Here is a 26,590-nt window from a genome sequence, read left to right on the forward strand (position 1 = left end):
CTAACATGAAAGAACGTGGAAAAACATGTAAACAATGTTTTCAGACCTCCTGGTCTCCTCTTAAGATTTTCCCATTGAGCTGTATCTGAACACTCTCTGCATAATAAATAATTGTCATCCTTATGTCTAAGAGAAGATACAGTAATAACAATAATTTTAAAAAGAACATCCAGTTTCTTTCTCTTTTTTTTTTTTTTGAGACGGAGTCTTAGTCACCCAGGCTGGAGTGCAATGGCACAAGCTTGGCTCACTGAAGCCTCCACCTCCCAGGTTCAAGTGATTCTTGTGCCTCAGCCTCCCAAGCACTCCCAGCCAACATGCTGAGCTACTTTTTGTATTTTTAGTAGAGATCGGGCTTCACCATGTTGGCCAGGCTGGTCTCAAACTCCTGACCTCAAGCAATCTGCCCACCTCAGCCTTCCAAAGTGGTGGAATTACAGGTGTGAGTCACTGCACCTGGCCTCAAACACCTAGTTTCTAGTCCCAATCCTGCCCCTAACTCACTGGACAACTTCAAAGAATCTCTTGATCTTTCTAGGCACAGCTGCCTCATCTGTTAGAAAAAGTGAGAAGCCAGTTTTGGCCATTATCTTTTGACCTCTTGCCCTCTTAGAGGAGGCTTAGCTCCCTTGAACCACCTCTTCACCTCTTTTTGTTGTTGTTGTTGTTGCCCTGGCTGGAGTGCAGTGGCATGATCTCGGCTCACGGCAGCCTCCGCCTCCCAGGTTCAAGTGATTCTCCTGTCTCAGCCTCCTGAGTAGCTGGGACTACAGGCACGCGCCACCATGCCCAGCTAATTTTTGTATTTTTAGTAGAAACGGGGTTTCACCACATTGGCTAGGATGGTCTCGATCTTCTGACCTCGTGATCTGCCCACGTCCAGCCTCCCAAAATGTTGGGAACACAGGAGTGAGCCACCGCACCCGGCCAGCCTCTTAAAGTTATATCACTCCATGACATTGTTAAGAGCACAGACCACTTGCCTTCTGTGGTGGAGCTGTGACTTCCGGGATGAGTTATTTACCCTCTCTGTGTCTCAAGTTCCCTCATCTGCAAAATGAAAGTAAAGAATAATTTAGTGTATCCTTGGGTTGTTAAAGGGTTAAAAGGCTAACATAGGTAAGGTATTTAGAACAGTGGTTGACACAGATAAGGCCTACCCTGGCATTAAGTAAGATTGTTATTATTCCCTTAAATGGATACCTTTGTAATTTTACATTAAATGTATTATTGATAAATCAAAAAATAGAAATATAGGCATAATCTGAGAATATGAAAAGACTACAGTGGATAACAGGCAGGAAGACAGCTTGGAGGCCACTGCTTTTCCTTTTTTGAAAAAGCTTCTCAGCGCTTTGATTTTTCACATATGTGTATATATGTGACACTAGTTTCTTAATTTAAACAGATTGAGCAAAAAGATCACTAAAGTCCCTCCTATCTCTAAATGTAGAGATTGACTATGATTTTCAAAGAGCAACATTTTCTAGGTGTCCAGCTTATCCTTATTTTCATAGCTTGACCATTTTTACTTTTGACCTTCCCAGGAAATCCTTATGAAGGTTTAAAATAAACACAATCACTTTGGTATGTTTATAATGGAGCAGGTTCCGGCTCCTTGGATACTAGAGAAAACGGGAAAGGTGAAAATATGAACTTTGTAAATACTTGGCCTTAGGGACTGGCTTATATTTTACCTCTTACAATCTTTTCCCAGAAACAATTCAGTTAACTAAAGGAAAGATCATAAAGTTAACAACCGCAACAACAAAAGCGTGGTTGGTAGGCAGCAGCCTGGCGGTGAAAGCGTTAACAGGGCTGGGTAACGCGATCCCTTGAAATGAGTAAGACTGAGTGGTTAAAGTTTTCAAAGCGGTGGCAGCAGCGGCGCTTGGGGGAAAGGAAGCCGGTTGGAGGGAGCTGCGCACCCCTGCTGCGCGGAGGAGGGGGCTGAGCTGAACTCAGCAGAGGTTACACGCACAAGGTTAGTGGCCCCCACACGCCTCCCCGGCCCGCCGCCGCGCTGACATCTTTGGAGAGGAGTCTTAGGAAGGCGAGGCGCCATCGCTCATTCTCGCGTCGTATCTGTCCTGCTTACTAGTCGCTAGTGGAGCCACTGGCCTTCTTGCCAAACCTCTGGGCTCAGTGCTCACTGAAGCCCTGGCACTTGTGAGGGACAGCTGACATCTTCTCAGACTTTTCTAAACTGGAGGCTTCTTTTCATACATCCAAAAGGAAACTTGTTTCTGGAACAAGCACTGTTTTCAGACCACACACACACACACACACACACACACACACACACACACACGATCCCTACCTGTATATGCTGCCCCAGGACGGTTTTTACAGGTTGTGACCACAATCCGGAATTCCTATCTGCTTCATTTGAAACTGAGAACAATGTCAAAGTAACTAAACAGGCTGCACTACTTTACCTTGTGGGAGGAATATTGTCTCTGAGCCTAAGGTAATCAGAATGAGGAGAAAAAAGAAAAAAAAAAACCAAAGATGAGAAAAGAAAAGAAACAAAGCTTCCAAGCACCCTGACTTGTAGTTAAGGCAAAACAAGTTTTGGAAATGCGTTTCTAATGGAAATTTTTCATTGCTTGCATCATGTGGGAAGGTATATTGTAAAGGAAATAATTCTACATCTGCATGAGATTCAGATAAACTTACTGACCTAAACTAATCTGCATGTGATGCAGATAATAGATACACTTAGATTTAGGGGAAGGAGGAGGAGGAGATAACTTCACAGAAATTGCGTTCGGAGGGGGCTTTGTTGTAAGAATTGAGACTGTCCAGGAGCTTTCCCCAGGCAGGGGTAAAGGAACTCTTCTGGCCCTGGCTGGTAGAGAGGGCTTGGGTAGCCACTTCAGCAGGCCAGTTTATTTCTCTGCTCTCCTGGCCACATAGGCAATAAACAGTCATTCTTGCGCTCAGTGTTCCTCTGATCCTCACAGCAAGCACGAGTTGAGTCTTATACCTGCTAGCATTGAATCAGAATGAGTCATTTGAAACTTGGGTGCCGGAACAAAGTACTTGCAAACTGCCTTATGAGACACTGCCTCGATGTAGGTGGGATATACCTCTCGGAGCAGCCACATTTTTTTTTTCTCTCCTCTCCCTCCTTCAAGCAGGCAAGAATTCTGACGTTCTCAAGAGGCCAGCTCTGCCCCCGTTGCTCAACTGACCTTACCATGTGGACTCTGCTCCTCCAGGTGGGAACTGGAGTTTTGAAATAAAATGGATGATTTGATGTTACTTGATCTTCTGGAGTGCCCTGTGTGCTTTGAGAAGCTCGATGTCACAGCCAAAGTCCTCCCTTGCCAGCACACCTTCTGCAAACCATGTCTACAGAGGGTTTTCAAGGCCCACAAAGAGCTGCGATGCCCTGAATGCAGGACGCCTGTGTTTTGCAGCATCGAGGCGCTGCCGGCCAACCTGCTGCTGGTGCGCCTTCTGGATGGAGTGCGCTCAGGGCAGAGCTCCGGGAGAGGAGGCTCCTTCCGCAGGCCCGGCATGATGACCTTGCAGGATGGCAGGAAAAACAGGACCAACCCCAGACGTCTGCAGGCCAGTCCTTTCCGGCTAGTGCCTAATATCAGAATCCACATGGATGGGGTAAGAGAGATCCTATTTGTTAATATCATGCCCACCTGGAGGTTGGATTTGTGTAGACAAGGAGCTAGAGATTATCTTCTTTTAACTAAAAGTTTAACATTCCAGAGTGCTGCTGGTGATTCCCCAGTGATACGTTTCTATGGGCAGTGATCATTTTACTCAAATACGATGGAAGCCTGAGCCTACCTAATCTATCTAAGAATTCTCTTTAGAACTACTAAAGCTTCCTAGGTTCTCCTTTCCTCTTGTCCAGAAAGTAGTAGAACAAGGAAAGCCTTTTAGATTATATTTTTGGTGTTTGATTTCTGCTGTTCTGAGGCCAAACCAGTGCCTGGGAAATGCACGGAGGGTGGGGAAAAAAAAGAGAAAACAAATCCAACTGCTTGTTGCTTTTGAGATCTCTCGGAAATTTCCAAATGTCAAGTTTTTTTTTGAATTTTACCCAAATCCATCTTCCCACCCCTAGTCATAAAGTGCTATTATGGCAATACTCATTCATAATCTGTTCCAAGCTATCAAGATACTTGATGAGGGAGATAGTGCAGGAGGGAAGCGTCTATGTGGGCTGACTGATTGATAGCAAAGGCTGGGCTGTGAAGTACATCAGCTGTGTATAGGAGCTCTGCAGATGTGTCTCATTTTGCAAAATGAATGAAATACACAGAAGATACACAGCAGGCACTGCAATTAAAAAACCAAACAAACCCAGTTAAGCCTCGCAGGAGATTAATGCTTTTCATGTTTGGATAATGGGAATCGCTCTGTCCAGCGCTGAAAGCACACCCCGCGGACTTCATCTGACCTGGCTATGAGCCTTGTTGTGGGATAATGTGTAAGGGCACATCTGGAAAGAAGGACATGGTCCTTTTGAGTCAGCAGAATTATTTGCATTGTCACCCCTGGAGTCAGTGTAACAAAGTGGACACGGAAAGCTGTGGCTTGGGCCATTGGCATACTTAGAAACTATCAAAGCTGCATTCCTGGAAGTCTTACCTAGAGCAAGCGTTAGTCTAAATGCTGGCAGCAGGGTCCTACATCTCCCTGCTCGGAAGAGAAACAGCGTGTGGGAGGGTCTTGCAGGACTGTTTCTTTACTCAGGAGTGAGGAGTGGCTTGTGATATGCATTTGGAACAACTTTCCAAAATTTTCCTTCTAAGGGCTACCCCTTCCTGGGTTCACTGCATCTTTAAACCACCCATGGGGCATGTGTAAACATTCGAAATGAGGGTGGGAAGAAGCGGGACATTTTTTCACTGTGGATTCTTGATTTCTTCACTGTAGACTTTTTATTGCCATTGTGCTTGTATGTGAACACATTCCAGAAAAGGACTTTTTCTTTTTAAGTCCCTCCACTACCCCTGGTCTAGTCACCAGTCAGAATCCACGGGTCTGGAAATGGCAGAGTGGGGGTGAGGAAGCAAATTGTTCTCAAACATGCCTCGTTTGTAGAGAAAGGAGCTCTATCTCTGGGTCAGCAAATCCCCCTTGAATTCCGAAGACCTAGCAACCTCTTCCCTTCCCCACCTTGCAGAAGTCTGACCTGCCTTTCAGCAGAGTATCATCACTCACTCAGGAAACGGTGTCACACTGGGAGCAGGCAGTTCCCTTATCAGCTTGGACTGTTTTTGTTGTGGTTTTCATCTTTCTCAATGTGGCTGTGTTGCAAAGGAAAGGTAGCGATGAATGCAACCACAGCTCCCAAGTTTTTGAACTATAGAGGATTCCCAGGGCCCTTCTGGAACAGGGAATTGAGGTGAGAGCTGGTCGTACATAAGAGACAGCCATTAAGATACTGGGTCTCTCTGGAATTCTTTTGCAGGGACTTATAACATCAGACAGTGGTCTGTGCCCATCCTCCAAGGTGCTCTGGACCAAGTCCTGTAGTGAGGCTGAAACTCAAGGGCTCCTGTGTTCAGGCAGGACCTGGGCTAGAAAGATGCTCTGCAGGAGAGCAGAGCTGGCACCCCCACCTCCCAATTCCTTTATTTCCTAACTATCCTGTCTTGAAGTGACTCCTCTCATCCCTTTTGCCTTCCTCAATGGGGATATGAACAAACCCATTTCTGGATGTCAATATGGCTGTTGTTTTGCAACGTGTCTCTGCTCCCAAAAATATTACCGATCTTTTTGCAACTGTGGAAGTAACCATGCATCCCACAGTTCAGAGAACTGAGGGTTATCTGGATGCCACCGTCTGCTCAGAGAGTCAGAGGAATGGACCTGCATCCTTGGTCAAATCCTCCCGAGTTCCTTGCCGTCTCTGCCACAGTTCAGCCAATGTAGTCAAAAGCTACTTGCTACCCACCTTATTCTAGGATAGTGTGAAAATTATCTTTGCAACATACTCTTACTGCCTTAGAAAACATCTGCTGTGTAAATGCAAAGCATCATCATTAAGATTCATTTAGACATGCTGTATGATTTTGGGCAAGCCACTTATGTCTGCTGGGTCTCAATTTAAAATTCTGTAAAATGGGAAGATGTCTTTTATGAAAACAGACAGCCACTGTGAGGCTTAGCTAATTAGTATCTCCAAAACACTTTGAGAGCCTTAGATGAAAGACATTTGGAAGATCATTATCACACGGAACATTATTATTGACTGTTTATTGTGTCCTGCCACGCATGAGGCATGCTACAAAATGTAGAAGGAGTTACAGCCCTTGCAGGAGAGTGTAATAGGTATTATTATTATTAAACTTGATTCTATGATGAGTTCAGGCCAGGATAATACTAAGTATAAAGTACTCCCCTCAGAAAGCATAAATAACCTGTCGTCACAGGGCACCATTTTGTAAAACACCTCTTTCAAAGGGCTTGCCGATAACGTGGCACCCTGAAAGAGTTCATTTAACTTCCTGTCCATGAGCTTTTGAAGCCCAAAGTCTGTTCTGCTCACCTAGGCTCATCTAAAAAACAAGCTCATCAAGCTCTTTTTGTTGGCTCAAAGAGGCCTGATGCATCCTGTACCAACCAGTGTTCTAGGGTGGAACCAATAGTCACACCTCATGGTGCCAGCCCAATAGAGAGAAAAAAAAATTGCCTATTGTGCCTACATGTCTAAAACCCTCCCTAGATGATTGTGTAAAAAGAAAACTTGAGAAACAGCTGTAGGTTTCTACAATGTGCAATTATTTCAAACCAATAGGCGAGATCACCAGACTCCTCCAGGAAGAGGTCCGGGTGGTGCAGATCCCACTGGTTCTTCTTATTCCTTCCCTAATGCAGTTAAAGCAAAGGAACTTGGCAAGCCTTCAAAAGGATTGTAGGATCCTGAATAGCTGGTCTCTCTTCCTCCTCTTTCTGTTACACTTTAGTAATATTTCTGTTTTAGGATAGGTGGTAAAGAAGAGAAGTTAAGAATCTATGGACTTGGGTTTGAGAAATACCCAAATTCAAATCCTGACTCTGCCCCTCAACAGTTGTGCACTTTGGGCGAATCACTTAAACCTCAGGTCCTCCAATTCCCCATCTGTAAATTGGAGATAATGGTAGTACCTACCTCAGACGGTTGTTTTGAGAATTAAGTGAGATGATTCATGTCACTTAGCTCTGAGCACAGAGACGGCTCATATTAAGTGCTCAGTAAATGTTAGCTGTGGTTGTTATTGAAGTGACTCAATACTTTCTACTCTAAATTACACACACCCTTCCAGCCCCTTGTTAAGCAAGTGCCATCCAAAGACGGTGCTTGGTACCCTGATTTTTGCATTGTTTTGTTTGTCTCCTCATGATCCGTGGCCATGATTCAGATGTGTGATTCTTCCCAGCATGTGCTGGCTTTGCAGCTCACTCCCAGAACCCTTAAGGCGCTATGATCCATCTAGAAGAAAACTCCCTAACCAACTTCACTTTCCCCAAACAGCACATTCAAAGGAAAACCATACACAGGGCAAGAACCTGGTCTACTTCCTCAGCGTCATCAATTCTTCATTCACTTTTCTATCTTTCGCTTTTTCCCACTTCTCACTCTATTCCCCAACACAAATGTTGCCATGGGTTCTGCAGGGGTGGACTTTCTCCCTACATTGTTAGTATCATGCCAATCACACGCATTTCTGTCCTACTTGCCCCTTATCAGCAAGAACACACCTGCCACCTCCAGTACACAGACCAGGTGGTTTTGTCCTAGAAACTTTTCAGCTGCTGTTGCAAGCAACTGATGGGGGAAAAAAAAATGAGGTCAGAAAGCACATCAGGGAATTGAGGTTGGGTAGAAACCAGAAGGTGGGCCAGCCCCTTTTCTGGGTCTCAGAGGTTGTGTCCTGTAACAGAGCTGTGATATAGACAGTGGGATTTTTGCAAAATTTGCAAGGGGATTAAAATCGTCCCAGGCCCCTGAAAACAGCAGATAGGTGCCATCTGGGACAGCAAGTACCATATGTAGCAGGTGGAGGAAGACATAAAGGTAGGGGCTGAGGTTGAGAAGTCAAGAGACCCAGATGGTTCTCCAGCTTCACACACATTTACAAACATTTTTAATAACCACATGGCCCCACATTGGCACTGCCCCCAATCTCTCTCAGTGCACCTCTTTTCTAGTTAGTCTCCTCCCTTTTAATGCTTACTGTAGTGTTTAAGGATTTATGGTGAAGTGGGCTGTATTTGTGCCGGGATTCAACTGTTTGTTAGCTGTGAGGCCTTAGGCAAGTCACTTAACCTCTCTGATCCTCAGTTTCTAGATTTGTATAATGGAAATAATAAAGGCTTACATATATCATACAGCTATTGTGAGATTAAAATGAGATAATATATATAAAGAGCTTAGCACAAGTGCCTGGCATATAACAGAAGCTAATAAACATTAGCAACAGTAAATAACAAAAGAGTAATAATAGAAGAGAAAGTTGGCTGGCACTGGAGTTCTTTGCACACACAAAGAAACATCCAGGGATCCCCATTAAAAAAAAAAAAAAAAAGCAACCAAAGATTATTGCAAAAGGAAAGGGAGTTCTCAAAAAGACAAAACTGTAGTGATGAGAAATAGATCAGTGGTTGCCAGGGGTTATGGATTGGGGGAGGATGTGACCAAAAAGGGGCAGAATGAGGTGATAGAACTGTTACATATCCTGATTGTGGTAGTAATTAAATGAAACTGTGTATGTGTTAAAATTCATAGAAATAAATGCCAAGAGAAGAAGTCTATTTTACTGTATGACAATATTTTAGGAAAGGAAAGTAAGCTCTTGCACATTTCTTTTAGGCTCTGCCTGATTTTCACCTGACCCACTCTGATTTCCTTTCATTTCTATGTGTATTGGATCAACGCTATTTCTGAGAAAAACTTCACTATCATTTAAGTGATCAGGGTAATCCCTGCAGTGGGCTCCTCCCTGCCGTAGACAGTCATTCCATTACCTACCTCAGTTCTTTTTTGTTTTTGTTTTTGTTTTATCAGTTAAAGGTGCCTGGCCAAGCAGTGGACAAACACAACAAACAGCTCATTCCCCACAGGATGGCCTAAGCTCTGAGGCAATGGGTGGGGCGTAAGGTTTTTCTTACTCAACCTCAATTATCTGCCATGTGCATTAGGGACATGTTACCTAAGGGATTGGCCAATATATACTTTTGTGTTGTTTCATTTCCTCTTAGGAAAAGTTGCCTTCCCACCAGTCCCTTCATACTATAAAAAGACTTAGGAGAGAAGAAAAGTGCCTATTTAGCCCTTGACTCTTGAGGAGCATCCTCATCTGGCCCAATGCAGGCACCATTACATCATTTTGGGCTTAGCTGGGACCAGCTCAACTATAGGTTGTGCATACTTTGAAAATCTGACATCCAAAATGCTCCAAAATCCAACACTTTTTGAGCACTGATGTGAGGCTCAAAGGAAGTGTTCATTGAAGTATTTTGAATTTCAGAGTTTAGATTTTTCAATTTGAGATGCTTAACTAATATGTATTCTGCAAATATTCCAAAATTCAAAAAAAATCTGAGATCTGAAACTCCTCTGGTCCCAAGGGATACTCAACCTGGACAACTTTACTCAATTTCTTTTCCCTTTAAAAAAAAATTATGCTTTAGAGACAGGGCCTCACTCTGTCACAGTGCAGTGCAGCGCAGTGGCCCAATCATAGCTTGCTGCGGCCTCGAACTCCTGGGCTCAAGCAATCCTCCTGCCTCAGCTTCCTGAGTAGCTGCAGCTACAGGCACACACCACACCTGGCTCTCCCTTTCTTTCTCCTTCTGTTTATTCATGCTTGTACTTTAGACCAGCCTTTCACATGGTGAATTCGGTAATGGGTGTGCCACAAAGTGCCAGTGTCAAACAAACCTGAGATTAAAGTAAAACTAAACATTTTCCCTCTGCTGCAAAACTTTTTGCAAGTTTTAGCATGCTAATGAATTGTGAATTTCTAAGTGGGATCTTAATAAGAAGCACTTCCCAGATTTCTATGGCATTGACACCCCCTTTCTTCTCCCTTTTAGTGTATTAGCCTCTTAGCAATATTAATTGTCCATGGAACAGAATTTGAGAAAGGCTGTCTCAGACTTCACATGCTCAGTCATAACGCAAAAGATATTTTTACGAAACTGTTGGAAAGTCATTACTGCCACCCTCTGCAGTATTTTAGTTCCTACCAGTTTTCAGCTATAGGCACTATGGTAACGTACACAGCAAAGCAAGGATTCTCACCTTCTCAGTGCAAAAACCAATCAAGACTAGTTGGTAAACCAACCAGTCAGTACACATGTATACAAACATACATATACATATTGACATCTATATATATATATAAAAATTAGGGATATTGATATTGATTTGAAGGTATTCATTATAAGACATATTGTCTATTTAGTTGTAGTTCTTAGAGGGAAAGAGAAACACTACTATGTTACATGCTCACTGTAGGATGCATCCAATTTTAGAAATGTTAAGATGTGAAAAAAGAAGTGTCTTACCAAAGAGTACATATTGTCTTATTCCACTTATATAAAATTGTAGAAAAGACAAAAGCATAAACCATAGTGATTCTTTGGATAATGAAAATGTTGTATGCAATGGTGTATAGTTTTACCAAAACATCAAATTAGACACTTAAACTGGGTACATTTTTGCATATAAATTATAACCCAATAAACTTGATTAAGACAAAGAATTCTTAGACTCAAGAAATGATGGTTTATGAAAATATCAGGTGGTGAGGCAATTCAGTTTGAACAAAATGAAGCTTGATTGATAAAAAGAATCTTCCCAGAAAAACAAAAAGATGTTTTAAAAGTCAAGAAGTGTATGGTCAAGGGAAGAAAAGGCAGGGTCCGTTCTGGGCATGTGGACCTAGAAAAGGCAGAATAGGGCAGGGATATCTTGAATGAGAATGGAAGCTGAAAGAGAAGGGAAGGAAATAGATAGAGGAGAGGCAGAATGACTAGATACTTGCCTTCCTATCAGGGTGACTAGATACCACCAGGAAGATGCATGTCAGCATTCTCTGTAATAAAGTCTCTCCAGCAGCCCTCACACCAGACTCGTTGCCTGCCATCATGAGGACTATCAGCTGTATCTACAGCAACTTCCTGGATGCAGTGCAGCCAAACAAGAAGTTGCCTCTACTCCAAGCAGGTGACCGAGCTTACTGGGTAACTGAGGAGCAGTCTCCATGTTCCTGGCAGACAAGGCCATTCTTTTCCATTGAAATGTCAGGTTACCTGAAACCCCTAGCACACGTGAACACCAGCAAGAACATCCAAAGCAAGTGATATAACATGGGCGGGGAAAGATAATTCTGTTCACCATGAGCTGCTTCCTGCAACTGAGGCCTGTGCCAGTCCCCAGGGTCACACTGCTCCAGATACCCAGCTCAGAAGCCAGAGCATTCGACAAACTGTTCCTAAGTGCCTGCTATGTACCAGGCTGTCTTGAAAGCTCACACCAGGGACACTCATGAGCTCAGACTCTAAGACTCAAATAGTAGCTGAGTGCATCTCAGATCTCTGTCATTTCTTCAATCTTTTTTCCAAGCACAAACAGAACAGGCAACTCATCTTATCTCTGAATACTGTGCTCAGAGCACCCAGCTCACAGCTTCACCCATATTAGGAATTTTTTTTTTAATGAAAGAGTAAATAAATAAACAAAATCATGCCTGTAGTAGACCTCATGGGATCATGAAATAACTCCTCATTATGCAGAAATGAACCCTTTATGAATTGAGCCATTACAGAGCTATTTGAAAAACAAGTGGCACACTTTATTAGGCGTAAAGTCATGTGGTAGCTGAAACATCCTTGCTGTGAATCACCTTACTGAATACCTTTTTGGGTGATGAACATCGTTCTCAGGAAAATACAGTGGGCTAGCTTCAAGATCTCTCAGCTTATGAGTCGCTAACCCTAAGAAGATAGCAATGCCACTCTGCATATGTCTAAACTCTTCCATCATACACCACAAATTTCATGTGCTCTTTGATCTTGAGAGAAACGTTTCATCTTAATTGACACTTAGTCGTAGGGATACCAGTGACAGAAAGGAAGAGGCTCTGAAAGAATTTGCCACTGAGTTTATGAGTTGAACTGACCTGGCCTCCAACACGAAAGGAAGACAGTGTTTCCTGTAGAAACATGGCCACTGTACTCATGCTGCCAAAGCCCTAATTTTATCAGTTTTTTCAACAATTATATTTTTTATTGTGGTAAAATACACATAGCATAAAATCTACCATGTTAGCCTTTGCTAAGCGTTCAGTTCAGCAGCATTAAGTACATTGATCTTGTTATGCAAGCATCACCACTATCCATCTCCAGAACTTTGTCATCACCCCATACTGAAACTCTGTATCCATTGAACAATAACTTCCCATTCTCTCCTCTCCCCAGCCTCTGGTATGTATGTGTGTGTGTGTGGGTGTGTGTGTATATAGTGTGTGTGTGTATATATATGTGTGTATATATATATATAATGGGAAGTTTCAGTATGGGGTGATGACAAAGTTCTGGAGATGGATAGTGGTGACACTTGCATAACAAGATCAAGGTGCTTAATGCTGCTGAACTGAACACTCAGCAAAGGCTAACATGGTAGATTTTATGCTATGTGTATTTTACCACAATAAAAAATATAATTGTTGAAAAAACTGATAAAATTAGGCAAAAATATGATATATTTAAAATTATTTCTGAATAATAGGAATAGGTATTTTAGTATTATTTTTTAAATATGTATTCCAATTTTCTGCTGCTTCTGACTTTAGACATCTGATGATACAAGTAAACAAGATAATGTTTACTTAATGTTTACAAGATAATGCTTCTCATAAGTAATGGCTGTGTGCTTCTGGGCAAGTTACTTAGTGACTCTGAACGTTGTCACTATGAAATAGAAATAGTAAGGCTCACCTCATATGGTTATTGGGAGGATTTAATGAGATGATGTCTACAAAGTGCTTAGCACAGGGCTTGGCACCAAATAAGCTCCCAGTATGGTTAACTATCTGCTTGTACTCCTACAGGTAGGTTTCTCTTTTCACATGCTGTCATGCCTACCACAGGTGGACTGCTATTTCCCTGTACTATAGATACGGCGATAATAAAAATCATGGCATCACTTGGAGGATATATCAAGATAATTCTTATAAAGCTCGTAGCACAGGACCTGACTCATAGTAAGCTCAGCGGCAATCAATGTCAGACATTGTTATTATTAATATTTCCCAGGTCTCACTTGTTCAACAGACACATATAGGATGCCTTTGATGGGTAAAATCCCTTTGCTTGGGCTCCAAAAGTGAGAGAGACAGGATCCATGTCCTCAAATAACTTGTGATCTTTTATGTAAACCACATACCACTTAAACTTTATTTTAAAGTTTATTTTAAGAGTTATTAACTGCATCCTACTTATTATGCATGATGCAGTTAATCTTAAAATAAAGGTGTTCACATGTGTTACAAGAGCACAGATGAATAACTGGTCAACTCTACAAACAAAGTATATGTATGGAGGACTTACTATGTATCAGTCACTGGGCTCTACCTACAGAATCTCATTTAACTCTACATACAACCCACTGGGAATGGTGCTACTGGTATCTCCACTTTATACAAGAGGTTTGTGTTCTGTAAGTGTAAATATTAATAAAACAAAATAGAAAAATATGATTACACATCAAAATTTATCATCCCTCTAGTTGTGGGAATGTTTAGGGAAGATTTTAAGGTTGTACTTTTAAAAAATAGGCATCAACAGAAACCCATGACACTGAGAATTGCAAACCTCAGAATGCATTGCGGGCTCGTGAGTTGGGTGGTGAGTCCTGGCCTCATGGCCCCAACACCACTGGCTTTGGAAAATGTGCCTCTCAGGTAGCACTTGCATGCACAGCATAGAGGGACCAAGAGTAGACGTGAGAGAAAGTGGATCATTCACTGTCACCCTTTCCTGAAAGGCTATTAGGAAAACATTAGCCTGGAAGCAGGAGAAATAAGGCAAATAATGCCAGGGTATCTGAAGCAGACCACCAAGCTGAGAGCATCAGACAAACTGCCAGTGTTAGAGAAGGTAGGAATGAAACTGTCCAGCCACTTGGGAAACTCGCCATGTGGCTGACGGCAACCCATCCTCAGGTACCAGTGTAGCCTCTGTTCCTCCAGAAGTGAGCCCTCTGTCCCAAACCCAGGTTGGTCTTAGGTTCCTCCTCAGGTTCCCCCTCAGGTTCCCAGAGCCTCCAGTGCTACCGTCCAGCCTCCACAGCACGTATCAGACAGTACAATGCTGTCTGTTCACGTCTCTTTTCTACTAGACTATAAACTCTGTGGGTCTTGTCCTCTTTTGTACCTAACACAGGGCCTGAAATGCAATCAGCATTTACTAAATACTTAATTACTGAATGCATAATGTTTGCCATATTGCAAGAAACTGCAGTTAGATTAGCCAGCCTCATGGCTGAGCTCCTGCTATCTTCCCTTGAGGCTAAACGAAAGGAGACATATCAGCCATTTTGTCCCCAGGATCTCTTCCAGCCCCTGCCTTGTTGATGATGGTGTTGCTTGACTTGAGGCCAGGTGTGTTAGGAATGACACGTAGGTGCTTGCAGGGGATTCAGAGGTAATTGGGAGGTGAAAAAAGAAGTCAAACCAGAATGCAGCCAGATACCAAGGAGAACACCAACTGACTGGCATGCCAAAGCCTTCTGAGCAGGTTGCCCTGGTTTTTGCAGAATTAAGAATGATATCGCTGTACACATTAAAGTATTTTAATTGGTTGCCAAGGTGATACAGCAGAATCACGGGGCACAGAGCAGGAATAGAACTCTGCAGGGCTGTGTTCAGGAAAGGTGTTCGTCTGTGATATTAACGAGCTGCCTGGATATGAGAAAGGCAAAGTGGCAGTAAATCTTATCTGGAACTTTTGCTTAATAAACAGGAATGGCCGAGAAATGGAGGGGCAGAAGAGAAAACTTCCCTTCCCAACTCTCTGGAGAAGCAGGAGAGGTAATCTTCTGGATTCCAAATTTCTCCTCAGAGTCGTGAATTCCCACAGATGAGAGAAAGCCAAGTAGATTGGCTTGATGCATAAGGGAAGGAGGAATAGAGGGAGAGAACAATGGAAGAAGACAGCAATGTTCTCTTCCTATTGAGAGGTGATTAAAAAGGATCCAGGATGCAGGAGGCTGCATTTTAACAGGGGAAAAAGAAACATTTACTATCTCCCCCTTTTACTTTTCTTTGTATTAGAAAGAAAAATAATAATTTGCAGTTAAACATATTTCTTTTTATTGTTTTGTTCTTGTTTTCTGCAGCTTTTCAAACACTAGGATTTTTTTCACAACGTAAAGTTTTGTAGCTGAGATATTCCTGGGATTCCTACCTTCCCATTCCAGTTGCTATCCCAAAGCCTGGAGAATTAAGCGAGTGTAACCAAGTGGAGTGATTGTTCTCACTGATTGGGCATGGAGGGAGGGAGCAGGAAAGAAAGGAGTCAAAGAAGAGGTGGATATAGTTGCCAATCATCACCTTAATGACTACCACCATCATGTAGCTCACACCATGTAGCAGAAACTGAGCCAAAGAAACATGTCTTCTTTAATCCTCTCAACTGTCCTTGGAGGTCTGTGGTATTTTCCCACTTTACAGATGAGGAAACGCTTAGGAAGTGCAGAGTCAGAACTTGAACCAGGTCTGCCTGAATCCAAGGGCTGAGTTCTAACCAAGGTGACCAAGACTGGTGTGGTGTTCCCTTTTGCAACCTCATAGAGCCCTGAGCTAGCTGTCATTGCTGGTTGAATCCTTTGGCACCAACGTTACCATTCTAATGTTGTTGCTAAGCTTCTGGAGCATGATTTAATCCACAGCCAATCTAACTCCATGTTAATTATATGCTCTGTCTTCACTGGGTACTTCTTGATCAGAAATTTAAGAACGTAAGTAGTAAAAATCAGTGTCAGTACATAGGGAAACAGGAGAAGGGGAAATTCAGTGAGAGAAAAGAGGGAGCTAGAGAAGAAAAAAAAGGCAGAAAAGGTATACATGCGATCTGGACAGTAGAAATAAAAACCAGAAAAGAAGGAGGAGAAAAGGGAGGGAAGCCAATCAGAAATCGAATGTGCGAGGGAGGGATATTTGGGAGAGATATTTTATCTCGAATATGACAAGCTCTGGTCCAGAACTGGTCTGCTTTTCCTGAAATGTAAACAGATTCAGGACAAAATATATTTCATTCTAACAGAAACCCATTATGTGCACAAGCAAAATGGTCCATTGTAGGTGAGGAAAAATAGAGCCTGAAATTCAGGAAACTCAGCTTCCAATCCTGTCTTAGCTGAAAACCCACCACGTGACATGAAATGTATCTGAGTGCTTAACAAATCTTAGCCTTACTGCGGTTATGGAAAAAGTTTCAAGTTCTCGGAGTCTCAATATTCCAGCAACCCAAATTTAAAACTTTCTCTTTTCATGTTTTATAGAGTATGCAGAAGATATAGAAATATTTGCATTTATGTTTTTAAGAAAAAATTATAAATTTAAAAGTTTTCAGAAAGATAGCTAATATTTTTGAACGCTTACCATCTTCAAGAGCCTGTGCTAAATCCTTTACCTGCAAAAGCTTATTTAATCCACAGAGCAACACTTGTTTACAGATAAGAGGCTCAGGAGTACTCTGGGCAAGCTACCCATGCAGACTGACTCTAAGCCCACATTCTTGACTGTCACTTCTGCTGGCTCATCTTGCAGCACAGTAGCTCTGCTTCCCTCATGCAAAGAGTATGCATAGCACATATCTTTTTTGTTTATTAACATGGCATTAGTAAATTTCTCCCAAGTCATGTTACCAGTTTAAATCTTGGTTCTCCAAAACTGCGTAGTACCAGCCACATATGTAAGGACCGAGCGAGTCTTCTAATTCCTTTGCATTCTAAAATCTCACATCTGCAAGACATCTTGAAGGTCCTCCAAGCCACCCCTCCTATGCTTCAGTCCTCTCACTGACTTCCTATTGAGAGGCCCACACACCCAGTCCATTTGAATCTCCAGTTTGGGGAAGTTTTCTGTGTCTGAGCACATACTATTTCCTCCACCTCTGAAAAGCAATATTAGAAAAGTCTCCCTGAAATTAAGTCACATGAAACACATCTGCCCAGTCGTCCTTGGGCATCTGCCACTCTTTGAAGGCAACTCAGGAGGGTTCCATCTTATTTTAACACCTTATTTTCAATCATATTTTCTCCAGGCTGGACTACTTCACTTAGTTCTCCTATTGAACTGGTTTTAAGTATTCCTAACCCTGGGGACAAGATAGAGGATGAGTTAAGAACAGAGGCTCTGAAGTTATAATAGCTAATTTCGAATCTCAGTTCTACCTTTTGATAGCTGTATGACTTTGGATAAGTCAACCTCCCTGAGCCCCAATCTCTTAATCAAGAATGGGAGTACTGTGTAACCTACTGCCTACATTGGTTCTGAGATTAACAAACACACTTGAGAACTGGCCCATAAATGCACTTAGTACATGTTAATTATTTTTGTTATTATTTAATATTATTATTGCCACTCTCTCTGCGTAAGTATCCATCTTATCCCACTGAAGGTCCCTGGTCCAGGGTTCAGTTGCTCTCTTTTTGAACCACCTGCAAATAAGCATAATGGGATTTTGTTGCCTAAAATATCTCTAAAGTATCCACATGCTGGGGTTTCAGGTCATACCAGGAAGAATTGCCACAATCCTAGAGAATCTTCCTTGGGATTCCTTCTCATAAAGAGCCTCTAGCCATAACAAACCTTGCTAAAACAGTATCTTAATAATAGTGCTACTTTTAAGAGCACTATAGAAAAAAACAACGTTTCTTCCTCTAAGTTCTGCAGTGCACATCTCACATTCTGTGGGGCATGGTAAACTACCGGTATAACACAACTCAGTGAAAGGAAGAAATTCTACATTTCAATAATAATAACCACTAATATTCACTCACTACACAAATGTACATTGAGTGCTCACTATGTGTCAGATACTAACCTAAGCTCTAGGATATAACCATGAACAAGACAGACATGTTATATATATTTTATTGGGATAAATAAAAAGAACAAAAAGTTTATGATCTTAGCTGGGTTCCCCTCAGAAGCCGACCCTGAGATGAGGATTTAATACTTATAGATTATTTGGGAGGTGTAAGGACATTGGCAGGGGAGTGGTGGCATCATGTAGGGAAGAGAGGGTGACCAAGAAAACTGTGTTATGAGGCCAGCTACCGCAGTGGGCAATAAAGCTTAATCTTTGGAGAAAACTCTGGGAACAGTATAAAACCCAGACCTTAGAACTATGCTGGCCAAGAGATGAGAGATCTGGGGTATTTATACCCTCATACCTGTCAGTCATTGGTTAAGAGCTGCCCCCAAAGGCAAAGTACATTCTAGAAGCTCTATAGAAGACATTCAACAAAATCATAGGTGTCAGCTATTGGAAGTGAAGCTGAATGGCACAGAAATGGTAAAGGCTCTGAAGAAATATAGGCAGAACACCAACACTCTCTCTCTCTCTCTCTCTCTCTCTCCCTCACACACACACACACACACACACACACACACACACACACACACACAAATAATAAAAATAATTGCAAATTGCAATGTGTCTGTTATATAAACTAAATATAGACAAGGGTATGAAATAGAGGATAAAAGGAAAGATATTTGATTAGGGTGGTCAAAAAAGACCTCTCTAAGGGAGTCGTTTATGCTGATACCTGAAGGATGAGAGGAAGGCAGGGAAGTGGGTTCCAATGAGGGAGAACATCCTGACCCTGTTCTCAGAGAGCAGAGAGGACTTGGCAAGTTCCGAGTTCTGGAAACTGAGAGAAAACCCACATGCCTGAGGGGTGATAAGTACTGAGGCCAGTGGCATGAGATAAGCTGCATGGGAAGATGCAGAGGGACCAAGAAGCCATGGTAATTGTGTTAGGCCATTTTTGCATTGCTATAAATACCTGAGGCTGGATAATTTATTTACTTTTTTAACTTTTATTTTAGGTTCAGGGGTACATGTGAAGGTTTATTATGCAGGTAAACACGTGTCACAGGGGTTTGCTGTACAGGTTATTTCATCACCCAGGAATTAAGTCTAGTACCCAGTAGTTACTTTTTCTGCTCCTCTCCGTCCTCCTATTCTCCACCCTCAAGTAGACCCCAGTGTCTATTGTTCCCTTCTTTGTGTCCATGTGTTCTCATCATTTAGCTCCCACTTATATGTGAGAACATGCCAGAGAGGGGACCTCAGGAAGATTACAATCATGGCAGAAGGCAAAGTAGGAACAGGCATGTCACATAGTGAAAGCAGGAGCAAGGAGTGAGACAGGGAGAAAGAGGAGAGGAGAGGAGAGGGTCAGGAGTTGTCACACACTTTTAAATGACCAGAGGTAGGGGGAGGTGCCACACACTTTTAAATGACTGGATCTCATGAGGACAGCACCAAGGGGATGGTGCTAAACCTAATTCATAAAAAATCCACCCCCATGATCCAATCACCTCCCACTAGATCCCACCTCTAATACTGGTGATTATGATTCACCATGAGATGTGGGCAGGGACAAATATACAAATTATATCAGTAATGAAGGGGGTTGGGTACTAGATGTAATGAGAAAGATTAAAGCAGGGAATAACCTGACCTGATTTTCAGTTCAAAATATCAATTGGGGAACAAAATCATGTCCTTTGCAGCAACATAGATGCAGCTGGAGGTCATCGTCCTAAGTGAACTAATCCAGAAACAGAAAACCAAATACTGCATGTTCTCACCTGTAAGTGGGAGCTAAACATTGGGTACTCATGGTCATAAAGATGGCAGCCATAGACACTGGGGACTACCAGGTGGGGAAGGAAAAGAGGGGGATAAGGATTGAAAAACTATCTATTGGGTACAATGCTCAGTACCTGGGTGACAGGATCATTTGTGCCCTAAACCTCAGCATCCCACAATACACTCAGGTAACAAACCTGCACATGGACAGAAACCTAAAATAAAAGTTGAAGAGAAAAAGGAAGATCAGGGTATTAGAAAGGTGGGAAGAATATAAAATGAGCTTCCAGTACCAAAATTTGTCAGAGAGGTAGAGCAAAATTTTCCCTCTCTCCCTTTCTCCTGTTGGAAGGGCATTAAGAATTCAGGTACCTGACCATGCAGAGCTATGGTTTATCTACCACAGATGAACATAGCATATATGGTCAGCCATACATGTCTATAATTCAATGTCATATAAAATGTCACTTTGTGTGATCATATCATATAGTCCAAAAGAAGAGAATTGGAAAGAAGAGCAGGGTAAGTTTAGTTATATATGGGGAGATCAAGGAAGCTGTAGTCTGATAAAAAGGCCATTCAAACTTTATAACTTGGAATGAAGTTTATGTTCGGGAGACATGATAGGGAGGAAATTGAGGCCAGATTCCAAAAGGATAAGTTAAGATAAAGGAGAGTGGAAGCAAGCGCGGAATAGACCAGAACTTCCCAAACTTTAATAAATTAGCTGAGGGCCCTGTAAAAATGTGCGTTCTGATTCAGCAGATCTGGGAATCTGAATTTCTCATAAGTTCTCAGGTAATGCCTTTGCTGCCGGTCCTCGAACCACATCCAGAGTAGCAAGGGTATAGACATCATAGAGAAATCTGGAAGAAGAGTCACTAAATAGCAGTTCAAGATATAACAGGATTGGTAGAAAGCATTCTTTTGCTTTTTTATTTTTTTATTTTTTTTTATTTTTGAGACGGAGTGAGACTGTCACCCAGGCCTGAGTGCAGTGGCCCAATCTCAGCTTGCTGCAACTTCCACCTCCCAGGTTCAAGCAATTCTCCTGCCTCAGGCCTCCGAGTAGCTGGGATTACAGGTGCATGCCACCACACCCAGCTAATTTTTGTATTTTTAGTAGAGACAGGATTTCACCATGTTGGCCAGGCTGGTCTCAAACTCCTGACCTCAAGTGATTCACCCGCCTCAGCCTCCCAAAGTGCTGGAATTACAGTTGTTAGCCACTGCACCTGGCCATCTTTTGCTTTTGTGTCTAAGCATGTTTCTAGGTAGAGGGGAAGGAGCAAAGGAGTTAAGATACAGAAATTATAGATGTATACTACTGTTAAATGAAAGGGAGAGAAGTGATGGGAATAATCTATAAAAAGTTTGTAGAAAGGGAAGGATCAAGACCACAGATCTAGAGGTTACTTCTGTAAAGAAAGAAGGATTGTGAAGGGGGAAGGAGGGAAGAAAGAAAGAAGTTACCTAGGTAATTTGGGAGTTAAAGACAAGGAAATGTGACAGAGCTTACTTCAGATGGCTTCAGTATATCCGCTCTCAAACAAAAGACTGGCTTATTCTTGCTCCAGATCTTACTGGAGAAGAAGGTTGTGCTAGAATTGGTATAAACTGTAGCAACTCATGTCTCCTCTTCATAACTATCAGGTAGCAAAGATAGAAGTTTTGTTGTATGAGTTAATCGAATGAAATTAAGTTGATTAAGAAAGCTTTGGCTGTCTTTTCCTTTGAGACAGCCAATTCTTTTATATAACAGCTGTTTCATAAAAGTCCTTTACAGAGCAACATGATATACCAAACCAAACTAATTTTAGAAACAATCATATTATAAAATGTATTCCCTAAATACCAAAGTTGTTACTTTCAACAGATATTGCATTGATCTTGAATTACAAAATATTGTTAATATCTAAAAACAAGCAAACAAAAAAAACCCTACTTTGGCTCCTGTGTGGGAAATGAATTTCTGCAAACAATAATGACCAATTCTGGTCTTCTGGGTGGGTGGCCTGGACTAAGATAGTAGCTGTAATGCAGAGAAGTGGATGAATTTAAGAGTAAATTGAAAGTGGAAGAGTGAATTTGCAGTAGAACTTGCTGCAAATTGAACATGCACATTGGACCGTTTATCTGTCGCTAACCTTACTGAAAACCCAGTATGCTAAGCACTTCTGTTTAACTATTGCAGCCCCTGTGTGAGGTGGGTACTATTATCTCCATTTCCATTTTACAGGTAAGGATACTGAGGCTCAGAAAGATTAACCTGCTCAAAGTCATACAGAGAGCAAGAGACAAATCTGGATTTGGGCAAAGCTGATGCTCTGAAGGTGCTATACTATAACATTAAAAAAACTTGGGGCGGGGGTCTGTCTGATGTCACCTTCTCTGAATGAGCACCTCACTGTTCACTTCAACAATGTTCAACTGCAGGATGTTTTCAGGCAGGGGAACATCACAGGCATTAAAACCAAAAGACCAACTAGGCGCAGTGGCTCACGCCTGTAATCCCAATACTTTCAGAGGCCGAGGTGGGCAGATCATTTTAGGTCAGGAGTTCGAGACCAGCCTGGCCAACATGGTGAAACCCCGTCTCTACTAAAAATACAAAAATTAGCCAGGCGTGGTGGCGCACACCTGTAATCCCAGCCACTTGGGAGGCTGAGGCAGGAGAATCGCTTGAATCCAGAAGGCGGAGGTTTCAGTGAGCCAAGATCATCTCACTGCACTCCAACCTAGGCAACAAGAGCAAAACTCCGTCTCAAAAAAAAAAACAAAACAAAACACAACAAAACAAAACCTGTGTTTGAATCCAGGTCTTTCACGTGCTCAATGTCACTAGAACTCTTGGAGCCTCAGTTTCCTCCTCTGTAAAACTATAACACCTACTTCAGATGGTTGTTCTCAAGACTAGATGGAACCCTGTAAGGCTGAATCATTAGTTGTTGCAGAGTCAGCTCAGACCACCTCCCTGAATGGCTCTAGCTGGGAGCAGAATTGAGGCGCAGTCAGGTCAACATTCTTAGCAGTTGGTTCAGGGGACTCAGCTCTAAGCACTCAGGGACAGGTTTTCATCCCAGGGAAATGCATTCAAGCAAATTCTTCTCATGACTCTGCCTGAAGCCTGATCTGGATTGGGTATTACATCAAACGCACTCCTAAACCAAGTTTATCACGGGTTTTCTTTTAAAATGCCACCATATAAGGAATCATAAAACATAGGTGCTGAGAGCTTTAAAGGGCCATAAAAACACATCTGGTCCAATGTCTTCTTATACAAATGTGCAGCATAGGCCTAACGAGAAAAATGGAACTTTCCAAGGTCACCCAGTTTGCAAGGAACACACACAAGGACCAAACTCCAGGTTTCCTGACTCTTGGTCCATGCATTTCATATTTCACCAAACTGCCTTGCTTCTTGCCCGGGTCATTGTAATCAGTTTGCTGGGCTTGGGTCAGAAGCCTCCAAACCAGGCTGCAACATAAAGAATTCCATTAGAAACACGAACACATCCAAGATCATGTGTAATGTTTTACAATGTGGCCTGTTTAGGGCACTTTCAGACCTCTGGCACTCAACTGCAATTTGATCTGAAAAGCAAATAAGCATTTATATGGTCTCACAGTTTATGGCAATTTTGAGCCTCAAAAAGTGGTTTCCAAAGACTCCAGGTAGAGAAGCAGGGAAAAGCTATCCAGAGAGACACAGAATAAAACTGAGACAGCAATGAAAACATCTCCAAAAGGTAACATGAAAGGGATGAAAAAGGTGACCGTGGAATTGGCAGCAAGTTCCTCCAGCTTTGTGGATATTGTCATCTAAAGGCACTTTTTATGCAACCATTTGCCCAATCCGATCAATTATTTTGGTTTTGTTTTTTAACATTTTTAATTATTTCCAAAGAATAGAAAAGTGATTACCAGGTCAAAGGGATGAACATTTCTGAGACTCCTGATACGTAATATTAATTTACTGTCATCTGTGTTTGCCAGAACTCTTTTAGTTGCAAATGACAGAAACACCTCAAACTAGCTCAAACAAAACTGGGTATTTGATAGCTCACAGGCTGGAAAATTTAGAGTGAGAGCCAGACTAAGAGCCTACAAGGACCCAGATAGCTCTGGCAGATTACCCCGCCCTGCCTTAACTCCACTTTTTTATATGAATTGACCTAATTCTCTCCATTTACAAAGGGCACTCTCCATGACTTAGATCCCCCAGGCTTCTTAGTTGCAAACAATAAAATCTACAGGAAAAAAAAATCAGCAGAGGCAGGATAATAAAAAGAATATTAGGTTGTTCACAGAACCTCTAGGAGGGCTGAAGGACTGGTTTGAGGCCACCTTGCAGGAACAAAGCCCCAAATGACTAAGTGCTGACTTCCAGGTCTGCCTTGGTCCCCCTCCTATTTCTGTAGTTGGGGGTCAACCTGCTTTAGCCTCCACCAGCATCACACGGAGGTGGAGAGGAGTCTTCCCTAGTCCTCTCTTTGGGTCATTAACTCCCAATTCAAAATTCAAATCAGGTACATCTAATTGACAAAACCTGGATCCCTGGCTGAAAGCAATGCTATTAAAGCTGGCATTTTCAACTTTTCTGGGTATGTATGTATTTATGTATGTATTTATTTATTTAATTTTGTTTTGGAGACAGGGTCTCATTCTGTCACCCAAGCTGAAGTGCAGTAGTGATCATTACTTGCTGCAGCCTCCAACTCCTGGGCTGAATCAAACCTCCTGCCTAATCCTCCTGAGTAGCTGAGACTATAGACATGTGCCACCATGCCTAGCTGTTCCAATTCTAAATTTTGAAGGAAGTTCTGCCACCTACCTAAACTTATAAGCTGGATGAGTTCCCAGACACAGAAAAGGGATTCAGATGTGGGACATTCAAAAGAATCACAAATATTTACTACCAAAACCAAAACAAACAAACAAAAAAAAAACATTGCAACAGGTAGCTCAGACTTACATACTCCACCAGCTCAGAAAAGAAGGAAAGTCTCCACCAGCCCAGAAAAGAAGCTCTACCAGCCTAGAAAAGAAGGAAAGTTTCTTTCAATATCATCTAGTTCAATGCCTGGTCCTTAATCAACATATTTTGGACTTAAATGATCCAGAAGCTTCCCCAAAAAGGCCTGATTCTAAGTCCTAAGACTCCTTTGTATCTAATAATGACAAAACTAAGATGGAACTAAAGTGCTATGCCCCCTGGTTTCCTAGTGTCTGAAATATTTCTTCCCCGAACTTTTGTTTAAAAGGGGTAGGCTGACCTGCCTCACTTGTATTTAACTCCTATGGCTGTCTAATTTCTTTTTGTAGTGGGTGGAAAAGGATTTAATATTTCTGAAAAATGGAAACCTGGCATTTTTACCCATGGAAGTCTACAGAGATAGAAAATAAGATTCTTACCTAGGAAGAATATTAACAGGATGTAAAATTGCTATTGGCACTTAAAGATACATTAGCAGGGTCAAAAGTGGGATCAAAAAGAACCCAACAGGCAAGGCAGCTAGCAAATAGAAATCTCAGTTTCATTGAAAAACAGAGCAGGAAGTTAAAATGCAATTCCTCAAAGAGCTTTCACAGGTAGTGTGATATCTGATAGCAGCAAGCAGCTGATGGAAATTTTTTATACATATGCTGAAATAAGTTTTGCTAACACATACTCCTACAGTGAACACCACCCAGCCTTGACTCTTGCAAAGTTGCCCATGGAGATAAAATGAAGAGAGCAAATTGATAACGTTCTTGAAGACAGTGGGATTTTTCAGGAGCTGCTGCCTTCCTGCGTCCTCCTTTTTTTTTTTTTTTTTTTTTTTTTTTTTTTTTTTTTTTTTTTTTTTTTTTTTTTTTTTTTTTTTTTTTTTTTTTTTTTTTTTTTTTTTTTTTGGCCTCATGTCAATTTGAAAGAGTTTGTAGTGGGGGAAAGTTCTGAGGGGTCATCTTTAGTTGTCACTTATGACAGTCTCCCTTATTTGGTAATAGAAATGAGAATGTGGTGACTAATTAGAATTTTCTTCCTTCTCAGGAAGGTACATTCTTTAACATTTCTCTCCTCTGAGAACCACTGCTTCTTTCTGGCCTAAGGGGAGGGAGAGAGCTGAGGAGAGAGATAATATTTCAGATATGAATAAAGTGACTAACACTCATAGGATTCTTGGTACAGATAGGAAATGATTTCAGGATTCTTTGGGATGAAAGGACTCAAATGCCTAAAATACAGGACATAATCATGGTGAATAGTTGTTAAAAGGATTGATCTGAAAAATGGAAGTCTGGGCAGCCACCTGGCCATGTTCTATAACCACAGTGGTGTTTTATCATTTTAACTGAAGTCGTGAATAGAGGCCATCAATTCAGCAAGAAGGATAAGCTGATCAGGGCAGATGTGAGCCTGAGGTGTGGATTTTTATTAATATTGATCAGACTAACTTATCCAGGAAAATTATTTCCCTTGTGTCTATACAGTTTATCTGCTCTGTGTAGGAAGACCTTTTCAGTTGTAATTTGCAAAATTCCTCTTCGAACTGGCTTAAGAAATAAAAAGGCAGGAGAGTTAGTTTCATGGGGATTTGGAGGGTAGACCTCAGACCCAGCAGGATCCACGGGCTCACGGTCATCTGGATTCTGTATCTTTCATCATCTCTCAGCTCTACCTACTGCTGTCTTCATTCCCAGGCAAGTTCTTTCCTGGAGCAATATACTGACAGCCAAAGCCTACATCATT

General features: G+C 41.9%; 1 protein-coding gene and 1 pseudogene across 2 annotated transcripts in view; both read left to right on the forward strand.

The window, feature by feature from the left end:
• The first annotated feature begins 1,853 nt into the window (after positions 1-1,853).
• The window catches only part of SH3RF2 (SH3 domain containing ring finger 2), a 159,794-nt gene continuing 135,057 nt past the window's right edge, over positions 1,854-26,590 (forward strand). Inside the window, exons 1-2 of one of the 2 annotated variants that reach the window (XM_011931469.1) lie at positions 1,854-1,984; positions 3,141-3,627. In XM_011931469.1, coding sequence (XP_011786859.1) covers positions 3,250-3,627 — 378 coding nt within the window. In that variant the 5' untranslated portion in view covers positions 1,854-1,984; positions 3,141-3,249. The remainder of the gene's footprint in view (positions 1,985-3,140; positions 3,628-26,590) is intronic. The other variant, XM_011931470.1, reaches the window with a different exon arrangement.
• Positions 11,044-26,590, forward strand: part of LOC105504278 — a 70,011-nt pseudogene continuing 54,464 nt past the window's right edge.

Source organism: Colobus angolensis, unplaced genomic scaffold, assembly GCF_000951035.1.
Source record: "Colobus angolensis palliatus isolate OR3802 unplaced genomic scaffold, Cang.pa_1.0 Scaffold90, whole genome shotgun sequence".
NCBI classification, from domain to species: domain Eukaryota; kingdom Metazoa; phylum Chordata; class Mammalia; order Primates; family Cercopithecidae; genus Colobus; species Colobus angolensis.